The sequence below is a fragment of the Petromyzon marinus genome, chromosome 50, assembly GCF_048934315.1.
Source record: "Petromyzon marinus isolate PM22_M1 ecotype Great Lakes invasive population chromosome 50, UKy_Petmar_22M1.pri1.0, whole genome shotgun sequence".
Taxonomy (NCBI): domain Eukaryota; kingdom Metazoa; phylum Chordata; class Hyperoartia; order Petromyzontiformes; family Petromyzontidae; genus Petromyzon; species Petromyzon marinus.
Genome location: NC_133716.1, coordinates 3100041 through 3121306, shown reverse-complemented (window position 1 = coordinate 3121306; position 21266 = coordinate 3100041). Strand labels below are relative to the sequence as shown.

Here is a 21266-nt window from a genome sequence, read left to right as displayed (position 1 = left end):
TGTGCTGGTCTGTGTGTTGCATGCTGGCGATGTCTCGACTCTGTGTGGATTTTAATGGCACACAGGTGTTGTGCTGATGAATGTCGTGGCTGGGAAGGTGGCACACCGGTAGTTTTTACCGTGAATCTTGAGCGAATTTCTTTGCATTGGCTTTCTCGAGAAACATGCAACGTGTCTGGGAGCAATGTTATTTTGTATGTTCGGGGCATTCCTCACCTCCATTGAGGGCACTAGGCCAGTGATGGAAATTCCATTTTTATATGACAGTGACCAGTATATCCATATGACAACCACTATGATCTAAAGACACTTATGTTTGGATCGTCAAAGGACGAGAGGCTTAGTTGATTCCAAAATGGTTGTTTGAGCTCGCAGCTGTCCAGATCTTAGTGGAGCTCTCTGTTCCGTGCATGTATGCCAACATGTAAAGCATGACGCTCCAAAGGGACTTTTAATTGTGTTAAAATATTTTGATAACCAATTTTCATCCCTTTTCTTAGTCCGGGTCCGGATGAAGGCCTGTCATTGCACTTAGTTCATGTGAGTTGTTCCACCATACTTCACGAAACTGGTCAGTATGGGTTGGTGAAGGACAGGAGAGGGCCCAAGACGAGTCAACATTTAACTTGCTACTTCCACTTCGTCGTGTCTCCTGTCCGACCTACATACGAGTATTTTCCCAATATTCTGCACAGGCCACCGCTTCTGTTATTGGCATTGGCAAATCTTGAGTGCATTGTGGGTGACTGCAAGGAATCTCAGGAGATATGATCCACGGGTTTCTTTTTTGACAAGCACATTGGTCGGTTGTGTGAAAGTTCCCCTCCCCCCCCCCCCCAATGTATTTCATGATAGAATTGCATCTGCCTAAATCCACCTTCAGTCTATTTAGGCTTTGCCATGTGAGCCATTTGGAATTGGAGCCAGATGCGAGCTGCTCACTGGGGGTGATTCCTCGCCGGCTACTGATGTTAGCGGTGACTGGGTAGCACACTAAGGTCAATGAGTTCATAGCGCAGTATGCTAACCAATGCGTCACTTCCCGCCTGTATTTGTATTATAGATCCATAATGCTGTATATTGGCTGGATAGCAGTGGCGCAGTGGTCAGCGGCACTCCACAAAATCCATGGCTATTAGTAGCGGCACTCCACAAAATCCATGGCTATTAGTAGCGAATTATAACTGAACCGGTCCTGCACCTCCCCAGATCACAAATTTGCACTGACCAGCATGGCAAAGTATGGTTAAACAACCCCCGTCACCAACAGGGTGCGGCGAGACCTTCACCCAGCAGTGGATTGACAGAGTCATGTAAATAGAAACTAAATCTACGATGGAAGGACCAATTTAATCGGAATATTATCTGACATCCTTTGTTCATTGTTTGGCGTTCTGCATCACTTTCCATTAGTGGCAGCGGCCGCATTTTTTGACATCACGCGTCTCATCCCCTGGGGGCACTTTTCCCAAATCCTTCCCTTAAACCTTATGTTGGGTTGAGCGCGCCCAGTGACAGAGCCCTGTAAAGCCACGCAGTCGGCCCGCCTTCCCGCGGTAAGACCCCACCTCCGTTCTGCCCCCACACCCCCTCGACCTCCCGCGGGGCTCTTTAAAACTCAGAACTCCTTGTCAAGGAATGTGCTTCGGCTTTTTTTTTGGGTTCTGTCTCCGCTGCTCCTGGCAAACTCTTGCAGCAGACACAGCCGCGGCTGCTGTGCACTGAAAGCAGCAGCAGCAGTAGCTCGGGATCAGCCTTTAATACGTTCGCGTCAATTCCTCCACCACTGGGGGTTTTAAATTGGGTTATTCGTTACTATAGTGCACGGTCGTTCATTCAGATTCCATCGGCAGAAATTTATCGGTTTGTGTTTACATGCGGGGGAGACTTTCCAGGGTCTTTAGGAAGACCGAAGAATTCGCTGTCCCTAAGTTCATCATCTCTCCGAAGGTCACTCGTTAACGCCGACATCATCATCTCAAAAAGCCCTTCTGTCCCCTGCAAGCAAACGCTGGCCGTGTCGACGCAGCGTGCACACGCCCGCCCACGCGGCTTGATTCCCGCATCCGTTGCTGTTCTTGCAAGCTGCGGGCTCCATCCCTGGACGGTGCTGAATGAAGTCGACGTGAGGGGATGCAAGGGACACCTCCCCTAAATTCTGCGAACTCTCCGCGCATGGCGGCTCTCAGGAGGAGCAGGACGATGGGGCTGACGTTTGTGGCCCGGTCGATGCCCTGCTCATCCGCGCCATCGCGCCTTCCACTGCTGCCCCTGCTGCTACTTCTGGTCTCCGCTGTTGGCCAGGGGAGTTCGGAAGCCGGAGGGCGGCCGGACGAGGGGGCCTCCACGCTGGCGTTTGTGTTCGACGTGACGGGGTCCATGTACGACGACTGGGTGCAGGTGATCGAGGGGGCCTCCCGCATCCTGGAGACGTCGCTCAGCCGCCCCGAGAAGACGCTCCACAACTTCGCTCTCGTCCCCTTCCACGACCCGGGTTGGTGGAGGCGTTGCGCCGTGCAGGGAGCCCTCTGGGAGGGGGGGGGGGGGGGGGGTTCTTGCACGTGCGCGGGTCTCAATCGGCTCTCACCTGCTTAAGGGGAATCTTTTATCATTTTCTTTTTAAAGGCCGTTTGCCCAGGGAATGCTCAATGAGTCTCGCGACTCGAAACTATTTTGAACTTTTTTTACATTTCATTTTAACAGGTAAGGCCCACTGAGCTATATGTGCATAAATGATAGCTCAACAAAGTGGCTTATCACGTGGGAATGTATAATAGCCAAATACTCTAAACGCATGTTTCTAAATGTGGAGGGGAAAATCCGAGGACCCGGAGAAAAGTCCACGCGACCACGGGGAGAGAGACACGCAAACTCCAGTAGGTGGCGATGTTGCTGCTAAGTGCAATCCCTAATGGGTAATTTTAGGGTAATTTTTCAGCATTGGGATGTTTTTTTCTTTCCCAATATCAATTGCATTGTGTGTGTGCTTTAGACATGGGAAGAAATCAGAGAACCCAGAGGAAGCCCGTTTTAGATATGGGGGCTTGTTTGACCATACTTCACGATGCACTTCACAGCTAGGTATCACGGGAAATGTGGCTAAGCAATAACAGCGTTCAGTGTGATGAGTGAATATGAAAACATTGGGAAAATAGTAAAATGCCAAAGATTCCAGAATATAAGTTGAAACATACACGCGTTGTACATGTTTCGTGTATTCCTGACCGCTTTGCACGGCTGTAGTCCAGCACCGGAGGTCAGGGTTGGTGGTTCACGCGAATTTGTGAAACTCCCTACCCGTGCGTGTCGAGGTCAGGATCTCCCGACTCTTGCCAGGGTATGGTGGCAGTAGGGCCAGTGCACCTTAACCCGGGGTGCACGCACCCCCTGGGGATGCGTGATGCCCTCTCTGGGGATGCGAGACATGCGATATTTTTTCTTTCAGAAGGTAAATCATGGAAACACAAAGTAAGCACGGGCACGTGAGAAACAACTTACTTTGTTTCATCAAACCCTACGTATTTATTAACATTATATATATTTTTTACGATTAAGAAGAACCAAAGGGGTGCAAGGCTGCAGTGACAGTTTAAGAACCACTGCAGCCGAGCAAGTGGGTTAATTTCCATCCGTGGGGTGTTTCTACCCCACGGATGGGGCATCGAGCGTTGCTCCCTCTCGCACGCGTGGGGTTTTCTCCGGGCGCTCCGGCTTCCTCCTCCCCACGTGTAGCACAAACAACGCTCATGGATGGAGCTGACCAAGCGGCCCCACGTGAGCGCCAGCAGAGACCTTGGGGGCAAATTGCTGGCGCCGCTTCTGGTTTATTTTTCGTGCCGCGTGTTCGGGGTGAACGCTGATGTGCTATTTGCACGAACGATGCCACTTATATTTCGATTTAAAGCTTTCGTGACTGCAATGATTCATCTTCTTTGGTTCTTTCGGTAAAGTCACGTAGAATGAGAATACAATAATAAATTGATAAAATAAAATAACACAATAATATTCTCACGACGTTTCGGCCACAACACGAGCGGCCTTCATCAGGTAAAGGGACGAGACTGTCTGGTAGGACAGCGCTGGAGTGAAAGAGCCACGTTCAGATCACGACTTTTAAGCTGTGAGAGGAAACAAAGCGCCCTCAACTGTGCTAAACTGTGCTAAAGTTGAGGGCGCTTTGTTTCCTCTCACAGCTTAAAAGTCGTGATCTGAACGTGGCTCTTTCACTCCAGCGCTGTCCTACCAGACAGTCTCGTCCCTTCTCCTGATGAAGGCCGCTTGTGTTGTGGCCGAAACGTCGTGAGAATATTATTGTGTTATTTTATTTTATCAATTTATTATTTTATTCTCATTCTACGTGACTTTACCGAAAGCACCAAAGAAGATGCCACTTATGTACAAGTGAGACGCGATTATTATGTTCCTGTTCTACGGTGTCCCATTGGTCTCTCTCTCTCTTGGTTAAATAGCGAGATAAATGAATCCAACAATATTCGGATTGTGTAAGCGTATTACGAGTATTGTGGTTATAATAGTCCACCCAGGAAGGCGTCACTGAGTCTCAAGACTCTTTTTCAGGAGGGTCTTGTCCAGTTTTCAGAATAGGGAGGACGATGTTGCAGCTCTGTGTCATCCCAGTTGAGTAATTTGCAGTGTTATTTTCAGCATTTGGGATGTTTGGCCAATACGGGTTACAATCCACGTGTTTTTTGTTGTAAAGCTATGGAACTAAACCAGATAACCCCGGAGGAAACCCATGCAGAACAAGGGGGAGATCACACAAACTCCACACACACAGACACCCGAGTTGGGAATCAAACCCAGGCCCTTCTCGCTGTGAGGCACCAGTGCCACCGCTGCGCAGGCCTGAACCTCATAAATTCATCGTGTCTAGCAAAGGAATCTCCGTCTGTATTTGGTGGCATCCACACCCGCTGGAGCTGCTGCGGATAAGACACCACGCGGCCTGGCGTTCGTGTAAACTCTGCATGAGTGCCCGAGCAGCAGAGTCCGATCCCCATACAAACCATCTGGTATCACTCGTCCCCTACGTCAAGCGGCAACTTAGGTTCGATGCCGGACTCGGGCGCCTTTCTTCGTAGAGTTTGTATGCTCTCGCCCCTGTTTGTGTGTGTGGGGGGGGTTCTCCACTTTCTCGGGTTTCTCTCTCTCTCTCTGTCATCAGTGTTGGCCAAGCGTCGCAATATATCAGAATCCTCCTGAACAACATGCCTGGGTGAAGCAAGCGTCGTGTAAATCTGATTGGTTCTACGGCAGACCTCCTTACTGCTTAAGTGGAGGGTGCAGGGAGCGTTGCACATGGTCAGGTGTCCGTGCCTCGTACCTCGAGACAGCTCCCCCTCCTCCTCCTCCCCACTCCCCTCCAGCCGTGCCGGTTTTGTTCGGGGTGACGAGTTATTGCAGCTGCTTGTGGTGTTCCATGCGGGGAGGAACCGCTGCTCTTTGTGTTGTGGCTTTGAGATTTGAAAAAAAAACTAAAAACAAATTCGAGGCCCCGCGATGATCCTTCCTTCCCCGCAGACAGCCCAACCGTGACACCTTAGCGGCCCGTCTACACCACGGGTAACCCCCGACCCTACAAGGGGGTTGTGCAGGATTGTCTGCTACGGCGATGGCGCCTCGCTGTTGTACGAGCCTCGTTGTCCTCGTGACCAGTCAACTGGTCACCTTTTCTTGTGACCAGTAAACCTATTCTATTGCTACGAACATGCTTACTGTTTCTATAAACTTCAGTCATTGATTCTTGCACCAATGTTGAGGATTCAGTCTACCAGACTCAACCACCACCACCCACACTTGCAGATCACAACACTCCCTCATCCACTCACACACTCACGTACTCTCTCACCCACACACTCACTCACCCACTCACCCGCACACTCACTCACTCACTCACCCACACACTCACTCACCCGCCCACCCACTCACTCACCCACCCACTCGCTCACTCACTCATCCACACACTCACTCACCCACACACTCACCCACTCACCCACACACTCACTCATCCACTCACCCACCCACCCACACACTCACTCACCCACACACTCACTCACCCACCCACCCACTCACTCACTCACCCACCCACACACTCACTCACCCACCCACTCGCTCACTCACCCACACACTCACTCACCCACTCACCCACTCACTCACCCACCCACCCACATACTCACCCATCACACACTCACCCACTCACCACACTGCAGGTCGCCTCACTTCTCTGTCTGCCCCTTCCCTCGCACCACTTACAGTTCAAGCAACGTGTCAACTCTCATCAATTATTTGAAAAATAAGAATAGCTTTTATCCTTTCTGGCAATAAAACAGGAGTCAAGATGTTCAAACACCAAATAAAAACCTTTTGCAAGGAGTCGTATCAATTATACCTTCGGTATTGCTGTACATTAATCGTTATTTCCATCAAAATCGAACCTGTTTCTGCGTGTTAGGAATTAGCTCCACTTTTTTGTTTTAATCAAAAAGCATTTGAAGTTCAAATAAATAAAATTCCTTTCTTGTTATTTTCTTATGTTTCTACTGTAGTGTATTTTTCTAACATGGGACCGTGGGAGGTGGTCGCCGATTGGAGGAGAGGCCTTCACCCAGCCGTCGATTAATCGTGGCCGTTTAATGATGACGGACGAGGATTGTATTTCGTTGAAGATTCAGCCGCTCCGACCCAGCTCAGATTCCCGTGGCCTCCTTGCCTTGCGAGTCGCACGGCTCGCCGCAGTGCCGGCGGCCAGCTGGTTCGGCCACGGTGCTCTTAATTTTTTTTTTTTTTATCGAGAGATGTTTGTCATTCCACTCGTAACGTGAGAACGAAACGTGGCGCGGCTGCGAGCGCGGTGCCAAAGAGCTGACCTGGAGAGTGGGAAAAAAAAAACATTTAATGGAGACAACCAACAGCTTGGCCGGGTGCTGCATCACTGCCATCTGCGAGTTATCGCAGCAATGGACACCGAGCGAATGCCAATTGAGCAGTGTGCAACAGTGCACGTGTGGATGTATTAGAGAGCGAGAGAGTGGTGATCGCATGGTAACGGGTAACACATGCAGAGATCCATCGGAGTGAAACGGCGCCAGAGGTGGCAGAGAAGATCGTGGTAACGCCATTATCTTCACGGCATTTTGTCAATCCGCTGCCGACGACGACGACTGCCGCCCTCTCCACGCGGTGCAGCTGGTGAGGATTATTTGGCCATTCCTCACCACCCAATTTGTGCATTTCGCATTACATTAGAACAGCTGGGGGAGGGGGGGAAGGGGAATATATAAAAATGTCACCATGGAAATTCAAGCACCCAGATAAAGTTGTGTAAGTTTTCTAATTGTATTTTGTTCGCGCAGCCAAATTTAGCTGAAAGCTTTTTTTTTTGGGGGGGGAGGGGGGTTTGTGGGGAGTTGGAGGACAAAATACATCTTCAGCGGAGCAGGCGGGCGACGTGCCATTAGCGAGCCGTTAACAGACGTCCGGTGACGTACGTCATTGCGGCGCGCGGTGATCACGGGCGGCCCGCTCCTCTCCTCTCTCTCTCTCGGTCTCACAGGCGGCTCGCTCCTCTCCCCCCGGGTCTCACAGGGCGCAGAGTGCAGCTGTGGGCGCGCGTTCCGGGGTAGACGTCGCGCGCGCCGCGTCCCGGGGCTCCGAGAGGCGAACGCGAGCGCTCTTCCCTCGCGTTCCCACGTGGTTCTCGGCGCGCCCGTCGGGTTTGGCGTGGTCACCTCGGAGGTGTGGAACGATGACATTGGTTGATACTTGTTCTCGTACGGGTTCGTCATTGTGTTTTTGGGTTAGGCCGCGTCAATGGTGTGTCCAAATTTGTATGGACGGAAGGCCCTCCACCAACCGATATTCCCAAATAAATGGCATTATCACACGGCAATTGTGCTTGTTCCGGTCAGTTGAGGGACAATGCTCAGAACCAAGTCGAGAAAAAAACTATTTGTGTTCAGAGTATTGTCAATCGATTGCGAGCAGCAGCAGCAGCAGAAGCATTCTGCCGTGTAGAATCCCTACCTGTACATTCACTGACGCCACCATCTCCCACAAGGAGGCTACAATTCATGAAAAGTCCAAAGGACTCCGGGCAGTGCCTCCCAGCTTTACACGAGCGTGGAGGCAGTGGTGCTCATCTCTCATGGCGAACCCTCCTCAGTCAATCGTGGAAATTCCACATTCCTAAGGCAGCAGACCATTACCTCCAAAAGGACGTTCACTTTCGAACTCTCAATTTATTATTTTATTACCGTATTCACACAGCGGTACAACTGAAAAAAATGCCGAATTTATTTGACTCATTGAAATACTTCAGCTGGAAGCTCCCTTCAGACGCTAGCAAGGGTGCTCACGGTAAGTATGTGTACACACGTAATGACATGTGTACACATACATACACAGAGACAAAGATCCCCCGTGTAGCCTTAACGGACTGTTGGGACAAGTGCTGTTAGCGAGCACCTATGAAGGCCAGCACCAGGCCGCCTTTGTTTCCCCGGTGGAAATGTTTATTACACACTGCACCAGGCACTCATTTGAGGCTGAGTCGACCTAGGGAGGCCCAGGACCGGTTTAGATCGTCACTGGTGTTAGCCGTGAACGGGAATCGAACTCGGGTGGCCGGGTTCGTAACACAGCGCGCGAACCACTGCACCACAGCTGCCCGTACACAAAACAAAGATCCCCCATTATAGCCTTAACAGACTGTAGGGGCAAGTGCTGTTAGCGAGCACCTATGAAGGCCGGAACGGTACGCGAGGGGGTGGGTGGCCAGCACCACGCCCGACCGCCTTTGTCTCCCTAGTGGCAATGTTTACACACCGCACCAGGTACTCATTTGAGGCTGAGTCGACCTAGGGGAGGCCCGGGACCGGTTCAGATAATCGTCACTGGTGTTGGCCGTGAGCGGGAATCGAACCCGGGTCGCCAGGTTCATAGCGCAGCGCGCTAACCGCTACACTATCGTACACACACACACACACGTGTATGTGTACACGTGTGTGTGTGTGTGTGTACACACACACACACGTGTGTATGTGTACACACACACGTGTACACATATACACGTGCACAATCATTTTTATTCTATAACTTGCACAATATTAATTTAAAAAGTGAACATCAAAACTCATCAAACGGCAAAGAAATATCGACCACGCGTTTTATCGCTGTCATTTCACCGACACTCTGTTCAACCGCCAACACTACAAGTCACAATAACGCACTCTCCCACTCACTCGCACACTTACCCATTCACTCGCACACTCACAGAATTATAATACAATACACTTCTCTTTCCGCTTCTGGTTTTATATTTATACTAGCTGTACTACCCGGCTTCGCCCGGGACTTGGATCCACCACGCGCGGCCGCCTTTGTCTCCCCAGTGGCGATGTTCACACACCGCAGTAGTTACTCGCTTGAGGCTGAGTCGACCTAGGGGAGGCCCAGGAGCGGTTGAAATAATCGTCATCGGTGGTGGCCGTGAGCGGGAATCAAACTCGGGTAGCCGGGTTCGTAGCGGGGCGCGCTAACCGCTACACTACAATGCGTTACGCTGCCACGTGCGCGGGTCACGTGACAGATTTGACGTCACAGCTCACTCCGCCGTGCAAAATATATACATTTTGATTTAAATTTTGATTATTAAGCTCCCCCCCCAAAAAAGTATTTTTTTTTATCATTTTTGCATGGTGTACAGTCTGGAAAGTACCCACATGGCAAATTTCAAGTTTGTTGCATGTCAGGAAGTACGCTAAACATTTTGAACAGACATAATCACAACTTAGCCTTTTTATATATATGGAGATGAGCGCCTTTGATGAAGGCGCTTAACGTAGTTTAAAACCGGTGCGATACAAGGAATATTTAGAAGGCAGGGCTGTGCTTTGTAATTCCCATTCATAGTCTCTGTCCGCAAAGCTCTCACAATACCTTTCGCTCAAATCAACAAAATGTGTGAAAATTATCTATTACAACTTTCACAGCGCTGTTTGTTGCTGGCCGCTTGACATTTTGGGGCCTTTGAGCGCTGTGCTCGGTAACTTTGGGATCCCCCTTTTCCCGTAGGGGGTGCGGACAAGCTGACCATATAGGCTTTGCCCCCTTAGCACCTCCTCAAAGGACCTTACCGTCACATAAACCACGGGGTTTGTCATCCGTCTTTGCCCGGCCAGGGTCGGCCAGAGCGATGCCCTCCCCCCTGCACGGGAAGCGAGGCAGGGAAGCGCCGCTGCCAGTCGCGGGCAACGGTGGCTCCGACATCGCTCGCGAACGACTCACGGGTCAAGCCAATTCGTGGGGCCGTGTTCTAAGCCACGGCTCGACTCAGACTCGGCCTCGGACGTGGAGCAAGCTCTGGCTCAAGCTTGAGCCGCTCAGCTGCTTCCAAAGACGCATGGGCGGTTTGGCTGTGGTCTGGCTCAGGCTCAGTTCCATGGAAGATCGTCAGCGTGGCTGGGACTGTGCTTCGAGTCAGCTCAAGCGAGCCGTGGCTCAAAGCCACGACTCGCTTGGCCCTGGCCCAAGTGAGTCACGACTCATTTGAGCCAGGGCCAAGCATGAACCCAGCCATCACTAAGAACACTGGCCTTGGAGTCTCCATGCTAAAGCGAGCGATGTGGCTGGACTTCCCCTCCAATTCTAGCTCTGTCCGTTGTCTGCTTTAGTGCGTCCTGTGAAGAGCAACGGCTAGAAGGCTTCAGGTGTAAGTTATGTAACCAGTCAATCGTGCCACGAAGAAGGGCCATTTGCCGAAACGCTACCTATTGTAAAATTGCCAAGTTAACCCTTATCTATTACAACTTTAAAACTGCCGTTTCTTGCTAACCGCTCGACATTTGTGTCAAGCGATTAGCCTGTGCTCAGTAATTGTGTAAAATCAAATCACGTATTTTTTTTTTCTTTGCCTTGACGACAATTCTGCGCGCAATTTGTAACGGGCGTTCAAAGAACAAAAATTAAAGAAGACGGCTGATATGCGGCAAAACGACGACGCACCAAATGGTCTTGCCGCATCAACGGGGCAGCGGAGGTCGACGGGAAACTTGCGGAGCGGCGCCGCGTCCGCTCGCGATGCATGGCGGCTCCCGCTCCGATCGTGCTCTCTGGGCTCTGTCTTGGAGTTTGTTGTTTTCGTGCGACTGGGAGGGGGGGTGGGGAAGGGTAGTTCCACGAATTCGCGAGCCTCCCGAGTGAAGACGTCACGCTCATCCCGATCGGCAATAGTCGCAACGCTAAATGACTACAACGGCGGTTCGCGGATATTTGGGACTAAGGCAGGTGACGACACAAAAGCGGCCAAATGTGCGCGCATGGCCCCAGAGATGGAACGATGGAAGCAGGAAATGCGCGGGGGCATGAGCTGGATTGCAGCAACCGCAGAGCTGCGACGGATAGGAAATGAGATGGTGAATCATGAATCCGACAGTGGATAGAACATGCCTGCCGGTGAAGATACGATTGCTAAGAATATGAAACTTAATTTAATGTGAGCCCCGTTGCGCGGTTCCTGGCTTGGCTCCCCAAACAACCCAAGGGTCGAGACGCCTCCGTGTTGTAGAGCCGCCTGGAGTGCGACGACGTTTGGAAAGGGGGCGACGTTCCGGGGAACGTCTCGAAGACGTTCCGGGCAACGTCTTCCGGCCCTCTGGCAGGGGCGCGACTCGCTCACAGAGGTTATAGTAAACGAGGACTGTCTCCTGACATCTCTCACAACCCCCCCCCCCACTCCTCCCGTGTTATCCCAAAGGCACTGCCTTACACGAAATCCCAGCAACGCAGTATAAAGGTTTCCTTGCCTTCGACTAAATTACTTCCAGTAGCTCTGGACTGCACGATAGTTGTTAGAAACACGTGCTAATTCACAGTCTGCCGATCGACACCCAACTATCGCGTACCTACCCATCCGTACTGATATGTTGCGTTAGGGCCGGAGGTTGAAGGTCACATGCTGCTTGACTCGAGTCGGTTGATACAAAGTTGAAATACCCCAGGACGAAAGGAAAGGGGGGGGGGGGGCTGAAATGAACGCTGTTGTCCGTCCGTATTTCCACCCTCCCCGCTATGTCGCGGTTCCAGTTTAACGTGTTTTTATACCACCGCTGACCTGAGCGTAGCTAAGATAACTGATTTTTTTTAACCCCTTCTGTTTCGACGGCCAACTCATTCATTCACGGCGCCAATCGCCGCATCGCTCGCGACGCGCCGCGTGCTGCTGCTGCTGCTGTCGTGAAGAGAAAGCCGCCACCGTCTTCTGACTTGTAAGCAGCGCCACACGCACCGATAGCCCCCCAAGGTGACCGGCGGCTGTGCGACAGTACCCGCTGCGCTCTCAAGATCCAGCGCGCCGTCTCCATCAGAAGCCCCCCACCCACCCACCCACCCCCTCTCTCTGTTTGTCACAGACAGCCCCCCGCGCCCGCCCACCGCTGCTGGTTTTGTTGTGTTGGGAAGCCGTCGGATCGGGTGACTCCGCGACAATCCCCCTACGCCCTTGCCTGGCCCGTGACATCGCCGCAGAGCGATAGAGGGGTGTTTATTTTGTCCGTCTCAAGCGCGTCGCGTGTGCGTCTCTCTCCGCGTGCGTGTGTGTCTCTCTTTCCGCGTGTGTGTCTCTCTCTGTCTCTCTCCGCGTGTGTCTCTCTCTCCGCGTGTCTCTCTCTCCGCGTGTGTGCGCGCTGTAGTTGGTGATTTAGCTGCGTTCAATTAAAAACAGTTGCTGAGCACAGTCCCCCGCCAGAGGCTGAACGCTTCCGAACGGCCAGCAACAAACGCCACCGTCAAAGGTGTAAGAGATGAGCGTTGGACGCGTTTCTTGAATCGAGCGAGGTCACTGTGAGAGCTTGGAAAATATATATATGATGGAAGGGAATTCCAACGTCGAGCAGAGAAACATTTTGGTTGCCAGTGTGGTGGCTTTAGTGAGCGGGGGAGTGATGAGTGGTTGAGTGAGTCGGTGAACGTGGTGAGTTAGTGAGTGTGTAGTTGAGTGGCTACGTGAGTGGTTGGGTGGGTGAGAGAGTACGTGAGTGGATGAGTGTGTGGGTGAGCGAGTGCTGTGACATGCAGTGTGGTGGTGATTGAACACGGGATGGACCAGACGATACAGTCGAAACAGGAGGACTTCTCCACAAATCTGGCTGTCGCCTGATGAAGCTCGTTGTAATTACTGGCGAAACGTCGTACTCAGATTGTAAATGTTGTGTCTTGGCTCTCCAACACACCGGTGTGCTGTACTGGTGACGAATTGGCCACATTCTGTTTACGTGACAATCTTTACTAGTTGGCTGTGTCGGACGGTGGAGGGTATAACGACACATTTATATATTTACGCGATCAAACCCAAAAAAACCTCTATTATGGATCAGTCGGTGTCTGGTAGTGAAGGTCGTGGGAACAGTAGCCACGGTAGTGGAGTGTTAGATGGAGGGTTAGATGGAGGAGGGTTAGATGGAGGGTTAGATGGAGAGTTAGATGGAGGGTTAGATGGAGGGTTAGATGGAGGGTTAGATGGAGAGTTAGATGGAGGGTTAGATGGAGGGTTAGATGGAGGGTTAGATGGAGAGTTAGATGGAGGGTTAGATGGAGGGTTAGATGGAGGGTTAGATGGAGGGTTAGATGGAGGAGGGTTAGATGGAGGGTTAGATGGAGGGTTAGATAGAGGGTTAGATGGAGGAGGGTTAGATGGAGGGTTAGTTGGAGGGTTAGATGGTGGATTAGATGGAGGGTTAGATGGAGGGTTAGATGGAGGGTTAGATGGAGGGTTAGATGGAGGGTTAGATAGAGGGTTAGATGGAGGGTTAGGCGGAGGGTTAGGCGGAGGGTTAGATGGAGGGTTAGATGGTGGGTTAGATGGAGGGTTAGATGGAGAGTTAGATGGAGGTTAGATGGAGGGTTAGATGGAGGGTTAGATGGAGGGTTAGATGGAGGAGGGTTAGATGGAGGGTTAGATGGAGGGTTAGATGGAGGGTTGGATGGAGAGTTAGATGGAGGGTTAGATGGAGGGTTAGATGGAGGGTTAGATGGTGGATTAGATGGAGGGTTAGATGGAGGGTTAGATGGAGGGTTAGATGGAGGTTAGATGGAGGGTTAGATGGAGGGTTAGATGGAGGGTTAGATGGAGGAGGGTTAGATGGAGGGTTAGATGGAGGGTTAGATGGAGGGTTAGATGGAGGAGGGTTAGATGGAGGGTTAGATGGAGGTTAGATGGAGGGTTAGATGGAGGGTTAGATGGAGGTTAGATGGAGGGTTAGATGGAGGGTTAGATGGAGGGTTAGATGGAGTGTTGGATGGAGGAGTGTTAGATGGAGGGTTAGATGGAGGAGGGTTAGGCGGTGGGTTAGGCGGTGGGTTAGGCAGATGGACACCGCTCCACGATTGCTTTGCACGCCTGCCAACCCTCAAGTCCGTGCCGCCTGTACCCCTCCACTGGGTGTGCAGCGAGTGCCCACATGTGCTCCTCGGTATGTGCAGGTGTGTTCATGACTGTCATTAGTATAAGTCTCGGCCGGGCTAATTGGAGGCACGTGAAAATTACGGCAATTAGGGGAATGTGCTCGCACATACCAGCAATGAGTGGGGTACGCAGTAAAGCCAGCGATGGATTCTCCCCCCCCCCCCCCCCCATTCCTAACGGAATGGATCCAGTTTGGCTGCGATGACGGTAACATGCCTTGTCGAGTGTCAAACTAACTCCGACCGGAGCCTTCACACACACACACACATCGCTTGCTCCTCCCTGCATTCATGACCTCCTTCAGCCACGTGTTCCATCAAGATCATTACGATCATCGGATTGTGCGTTGCTCGCTGTCACCACGGTCTTGGGCTTCACACGTGGGAGTGATGACGGCAGCCTCCGCAACTGCGGCACCGCAACTCTGTAACTCGTTGCCCCTTCGAGGTCGGGGGACCTCCGAGGCACTTACAAATCTTGAAGTCTCGACTGAAGACGCATCTGTTAAAAAAAGTTGTTCTCACTTCTTCTTTCCTCGGTTGATGTTAAACTATCCCCCCCCCCTTTCCAAGCACAGCGCCCTGAGAACGATTGTTTTAAGGGCACTTTATAAATTTAAATTATTATCATTCTGTCGCTACATCCGTGGCCACTGTTGCTGTCAACTTTCGCTCGTTGATATTCCTCCACCCACGTTGAGAGACGCGGCCTACCCAGACTCTGGCCTTGTGGTTGTTTTCGTTTGACTTGCATCCCACTGGGATGTTTGCACACAGCGTTGAGATACGGTGCTTTTTCTGGAAGACTTTGCTGTTTTTTCCTGGATTTTTCTGTTGCGCGTAGTCACTTTAAGATGTTTCTTGTTCACGTTTTTGTTTGTCGCGGTTGCACCCGAGTCAAGAGCCGCATGGCTCACAGGACTACACCTCCTAATAAATGAACTGAACTCTGGCTGCTTCGTCACATCCACCACTCTTTGTTCAACGACCACTACACTGAGGACAAAACGTACCTCTCTCTCTCTGCTTCTTCCTTCGCACACCTCAAACCTTGCAATTCCCTCCCATCGTCTCTCGTACCCAAGCTCTCACATAACCTCGCTCTGTTTTAAATCAACCTGTTAACTCGTTTGTCTCTTGCAACTTCGATGGTTTCCTTAGTTGCCTGTCGCTTGACGTTGCGGCACCTTTGCTCAGTAACCGGAAGGCATTAAAAAACACAACTATCAAATCTATTTCCTGTGGATTTTCATAGTGAAGGTTTGTTTTCTTTGGGTTCGATCGCGTAAGTATAACTGTGTCGTTAACCCGTCACCACCCGACACAGCCAGCTCGTAAGGTTTGGCGCGTAAACAGAACGTGCGGATGAGTTACCACTTCAGCCCACCCGGTGTGTTGGAGATTGCATCCCCAACATTTACAATTTGAGCACTGTGACGTTTCGCTGGTAATTGCATCCAGCATTATTGGGCGATTTTTGTACTTGTGCCAGAATTGTGGATTCTACTCGCGCCAGTTGTTGAAGTGCAACCCGCTGAAATTGTCTTGTAAGGCAAGTGGCAACAAAGAAAGCACCCCTTTCTTCAAAGCCTTCGGGGTAAACTGAACTAATTTGAACTGTATTTACCGGTTTCTCAGTAACTCGGTGGGCAACTCGGCGTCCGTTCACAGAATTCCGTCTGGGTTTTTTAATTGTCGCGACCTCGCCTCCAGTAAAGTCTGCGATTTGCGTTGTTCCCTTTTTTTGTGGGTGATCGCCGGGGGACACGTGGTTCCGTAGGCGCCCCCCCCTCTTCCCCGTAAAAACACCAAACGCCGCTCGAGAACGATGCGCGGCTGCAACAATTCAAATCGCCTTGTCAACATGTGGGCCGTGCTCCTCTAGCCTCAGCTATCGACGCACGTTTAATCAACGTCCGCACAACATGGAGCAAGCGCAGCATTATTATTATTATTTTGGCGTGACATTATTTAACATTCCTGAGTAAGGGCCCAACATTCGCCCGTTGAGCAAATAGTTTCTGCAAGTTTGACAGTTTGTGATGATTTTTGTTGTTATTGCGCGTATTGTATTGTGTTGTGGCAACGTCCAACATTTGCCCTCTGGGTATAAATCCAGAGATCTGGAAAGAATCATTTTTCGTTGAAATAATGCGGGGCCTTTTTTTTGTTTCTTTTAAAGGCACAAAATCAGCAAAATGTACGGTTAAAAAAATGAGAACACGTGAACTTGTGACTTTGTTGAGACGCTACTGGAATTCCACGCGGCCAAACGTGCCGCAGTTTTTGGTCGGGTTCGGCCCTGCCGTTGTGTTTTTTGTTGTTGGTACGTCTCGTTTTTTTTTTCCTGCAAATTTACCGCGCGACGGATGGCTTTCAAAAGGATGGGAGATTGTGGCATCTGAGAGCAATTACTGCGGCCACTCCCAGTCAGCAAAAACTGCCGAGAGGAGATTCGAATCTGTGGGCTGCCGTAAGGCCCAGAGGCACCGGACGAAAAAACAGCCTGGTCGGTGAGAGCCCTGCGTACAGTACTCAGGATGTGAGCGTTTCGTTTATGCGAGCGATTGACACGCGTAGCTCACAGCGGACACACAGACACACTGCTCACAGCTGAGACTACTTGTAGACTTATACTACTTCCGCAACAATAACAAAATCAAGTCGTTTCTTATTTGAAATAGGCTGTAAAATATTCATTGCAGGAAGTAACAAAAATTACTGCCGAAGTTGAGGAATATTAAGGGGGGTAAAATGAGTCATGTTTGTAAAATAAAATCTTATAGGATGCTTGCGGGTGCTTTAAAATCCGTTATTTCTTTTTTTTTTACAACGACACAATTACGTTGTGTGGAAAAGAGTAAGAGCTCGGGCACTGGCGTCTCTCTCATACAATTTGTTGTTTTTAACACAGAACAGCCTGCCCCGTTTGACTCGCTTGCAAGCTTGCGCTGACAAAACTCAACCCGAGAATCGAGCACCGCACCTGGCATGAAGAGAATTTTACAACAGAAGTCAAACATTCAAAGTGTATCCCTTTGCACGTTGCGTGGGGCAGGGTCCACGGATCTACACCAGCCATGTTCAATCCACTGCCAGATGGAGGGCCTCCATAAGACACCGCCGCCACCTCTCGAAAGTCCCTGAGCCTGTGGTGGGAATTCCACATTCCCATTGTGAGGGCCAGCCTCTCCGCAGCATGGCCACTGTTGACTTCCCCCAAAGTGGTACTCCGTTTGTAGGCTCGGGCAGGATGATAGGATAGTGGTCAACTGACCGGTCAGAGCACCTGTAAATAAGTGTTACTGTTCCTGCCGATGCGAGGAAGGAACCCCATCTCTACTGTCCCCAGTTATGATTGGGGTTTGGGTTTCGTGTTTCGGGTTAAGGGTTGGGGTTAGGGGTTTAGAGTTATCGAGGTTAGGGTTCGGTGTTAGGATCGGTTTTAGCGTTCGGGTAAAATGTATAGTGATTCTCAGACTTCCATTCTTATCACCGTATCTGCAACCCCCCCCCCCCCACATCACCCCCCCATCACCCCCCCACATCACCCCCCCCCACATCACCCCCCCACATCATCCCCCCCACATCACCCCCCCCACATCACCCCCCCCCAACATCACCCCCCCCACATCACCCCCCCACATCACCCCCAACATCACCCCCCCCACATCACCCCCCCCACATTTCCCCCCTCAAATCACCCCCCCAAATAACCCCCCTCACATCACCCCCCACATCACCCCCCACATCACCACCCTCACATCACCCCCCACATCACCACCCTCACATCACCCTCTCCCCCACATTACCCCCCCCCCCACTTTACCCCCCTACATCACCCCCCCCCCCCGCACATCACCCCGCCCACATCACCCCCCACATCACCACCCTCACATCACCCTCTCCCCCACATGACCCCCCCCCCCACATCACCCCCCCCCCACCCCGCACATCACCCCCCACATCTGCACCGCGCCACTGTGACAACGCGTGTCTGATGGCCCACACCGGGCAGGCACACGGCGCCCCCCCCCTCCCCCCTCCCCCCTCCAATCGAGCCTGTCGGCACGGGTCCCCCCGTCTGGTCGAGGCAGTTTTCCCTGCCCGGAGATCTCCTCCTGGCGAGGAGCCTTCACTCCGTCGTCCGCCTGACACTTGTGGAGGCAGCAACTGCCACCGTGTGGTGGCGTGGGTGGCCACATTCACGACCTCTGAGCAGTGGCGCGCGCGCGCGTTCACGCGGATCACAATGGGTTCATTATTGGCGGCGTCGTGATGATCATCGACCCCTCAAGTGAATCGGGTTTCCTTACACAGCCAAAGTGAATTCCTGCAACGTTCTCGATTGGGATTGCAGCAGCAGCAACATCACCCACGACTATGAAAACTTGGTAGGACCCTCCTGAAAAATTAGTATTGAGGCTCAGCAAGGCTTTCCTGAGTAAACAAGCACAGCGATAATAATCACACTAATTTTGTTTTGCCCTATTTTGTTTCGCGTTGTGTGACCTTCGCCTACAGACGTGGGGCCAGCCAGCATCACCACCGACCCGGAGCGGTTCCAGAAGGACCTGCGAGACCTCTACGTGCAGGTAGAGATCGCAAAGAACGCTGACATACAGAGTGGAAGCAACGTGGACCGCCAGGACAAACACCGCCTTCGAGACCAAAGCATGGCACCTCCTTGGCTTGGACAAATCCTCCAAGCAGACACTTGCCACAGTGCGGCTTAACACGTGGGCTTTCGCGACCAATGTCATCCATAAGAGGTTTTTTTTGGGGGGTTAGATGGTGTAAATATATGTGTCGTTAAAACCCGCCACCACCCGACACAGCCAACTCGTAAGGGTTGTCACGTAAACAGAACGTGGCCAATTCGTCACTGGTACAGCACACCGGTGTGTTGGAGAGCCAAGCCACAACATTTACAATCTGAGTACGACGTTTCGCCAGTAATTACAACCAGCTTCATCAGGCGACAGCCAGATTTGTGGAGAAGTCCACCTGTTTCATTCCTTATATTTATCAGGATTTGCTCAGTGGTAACTCTCGAACCTCGCAGAAAGAAGGTCCTGCGTTCGACTCCTAACTCAGGCGATTCTCTCTGTGTGGAGTTTCTGTGTTCTCCCCTCCCTTGCTGCATGGGTTCCCTCCGGCTTCTCCGGTATTCCTCCCTTTCGCTAAAACAAACACACGTACAATGTCACCGGTGTTTGGCAAAACATCCCGATGCTTAAAAATTACCTGTCAATTTCTCAGCTGGGATTACTCGTGGCCACGCAGTCCACCTCCCCTCCCCCCCCCCCTTTTTTGTGAAAACTTGGTTGGATAATAATCAGAAGGTCCAACGACAGAGCGTGTGCTCTCCATGTAAGACTTCCACGATGCCAAAGACTTTGTCCCTGAAACTTAAAACAAAACACGTGTTGGCTACCACCATGGATAGAACCAGCGCGGAAATGTGGGGAAGACATTATTTTTTTTATTGAGAGCGAAGTCGATTTATTCACAAGCTTAAATTGTTTAACTAGGCGAGGGCTCGGGAGACCAGGATAAGTCTACTTTGCAAGAGTCATTGGTCTCGGTCACTAACAAAGACAAGAAATACTTAACGATGTATAATTTAAAAAACCGTAGAAAAAATATACTTGATATTTAGTGAGATTGGTAGCATTTTTTTTTCATTGATAGGACTATACTATCTTGATTGTTTGTCTTGATGGATGATTGATCCGATTAAATTGTCCGCAAATCCTCTGGACCACAGCCCTAAACCGCATCCACACAAGCCATGGCAGCAGATGGCGGACACTTTGATGCTGATGCTGCTGATGATGCTGATGTTGATGATGCTGATGATGCTGATGATGCTGATGATGATTATACTGATGATGATGCACACATGGAAAAGTAAAAACTCTCCGGTGTGCGGAGACTGTGGTCACCCAGAACGCAGCCACGGGGCACAGAACGCCTCAACGCCCAATTCCCAAACACGAAGGAGGAGGAGGCTTAATCACAGCAGCGATGATTCATTCACCACTCCGCTGCTGCTGACTCAATCACCATCGGGCTCATCCTCCACCACCATGTAGAATCACAGCAGCTGTTCTACACCAGCGGCAGCTGTACGAAATGAGATGATCGATCTGTCATTCTGGCTGCAACTATTAATTGGCAAATAAATTTCACTGAAGAACTTCTCTTAAGCTAACCTAGGTTAATCTCCCAAGACTCTTGTTCCTTAGGAGTTTCCTTAGAGGTTTGAAATGTTTGGCCGAGTTCTCTGAAATCGTTTATTTCATTTTTTGTGCCTGTGGCAATCGGAGGTGCCGGGAAATCAAGAAGGACTTGGGTCAATTCCCGACTTGGGTGTCCTTTCTGCGTCGAAGTTGTATGCCCCCGCCCCCATCTTCTGCATAGGGTTCCTCCAAGTCCTCCGGTTTCTTCCAAAGCAACAAAAAAATCCTTCCAATGTGACCGGTATTATTCAAACAACCCCAATTTTGAGAAGTTTTCCTCCACATTTCTCAAATAGGACAAAGTCAACGATCCCCCGTGTGGCCTTAACAGACTGTCGGTGGCAGGTGCTGTTTGCGAGAATCTCTGAAGGCCGTCACGGTGGCACACGGGGGGGGGGGGGGGGGGGGGGTGTGGCCGACACCACGCTCGGCCGCTTTTGTCTCCCGAGTGGCGATGTTTGCACACCGCACCAGGTACTCGTTTGAGGCTGAGTCGACGGTGACATCACTGCGGCGCTTGTGCCAGGCTAGGTGCACTTTGGG

The 21266-nt window shown here is 51.2% G+C and overlaps 1 protein-coding gene across 1 annotated transcript in view; it reads left to right on the top strand.

Moving 5' to 3' along the window:
• Positions 1–88: 88 nt before the first annotated feature.
• The window catches only part of LOC116953104 (hemicentin-1-like), a 144700-nt gene continuing 123522 nt past the window's right edge, over positions 89–21266 (top strand). The window contains exons 1-2 of the mRNA XM_076074757.1: positions 89–2494; positions 19003–19073. Coding sequence (XP_075930872.1) covers positions 2134–2494; positions 19003–19073 — 432 coding nt within the window. The 5' untranslated portion in view covers positions 89–2133. The remainder of the gene's footprint in view (positions 2495–19002; positions 19074–21266) is intronic.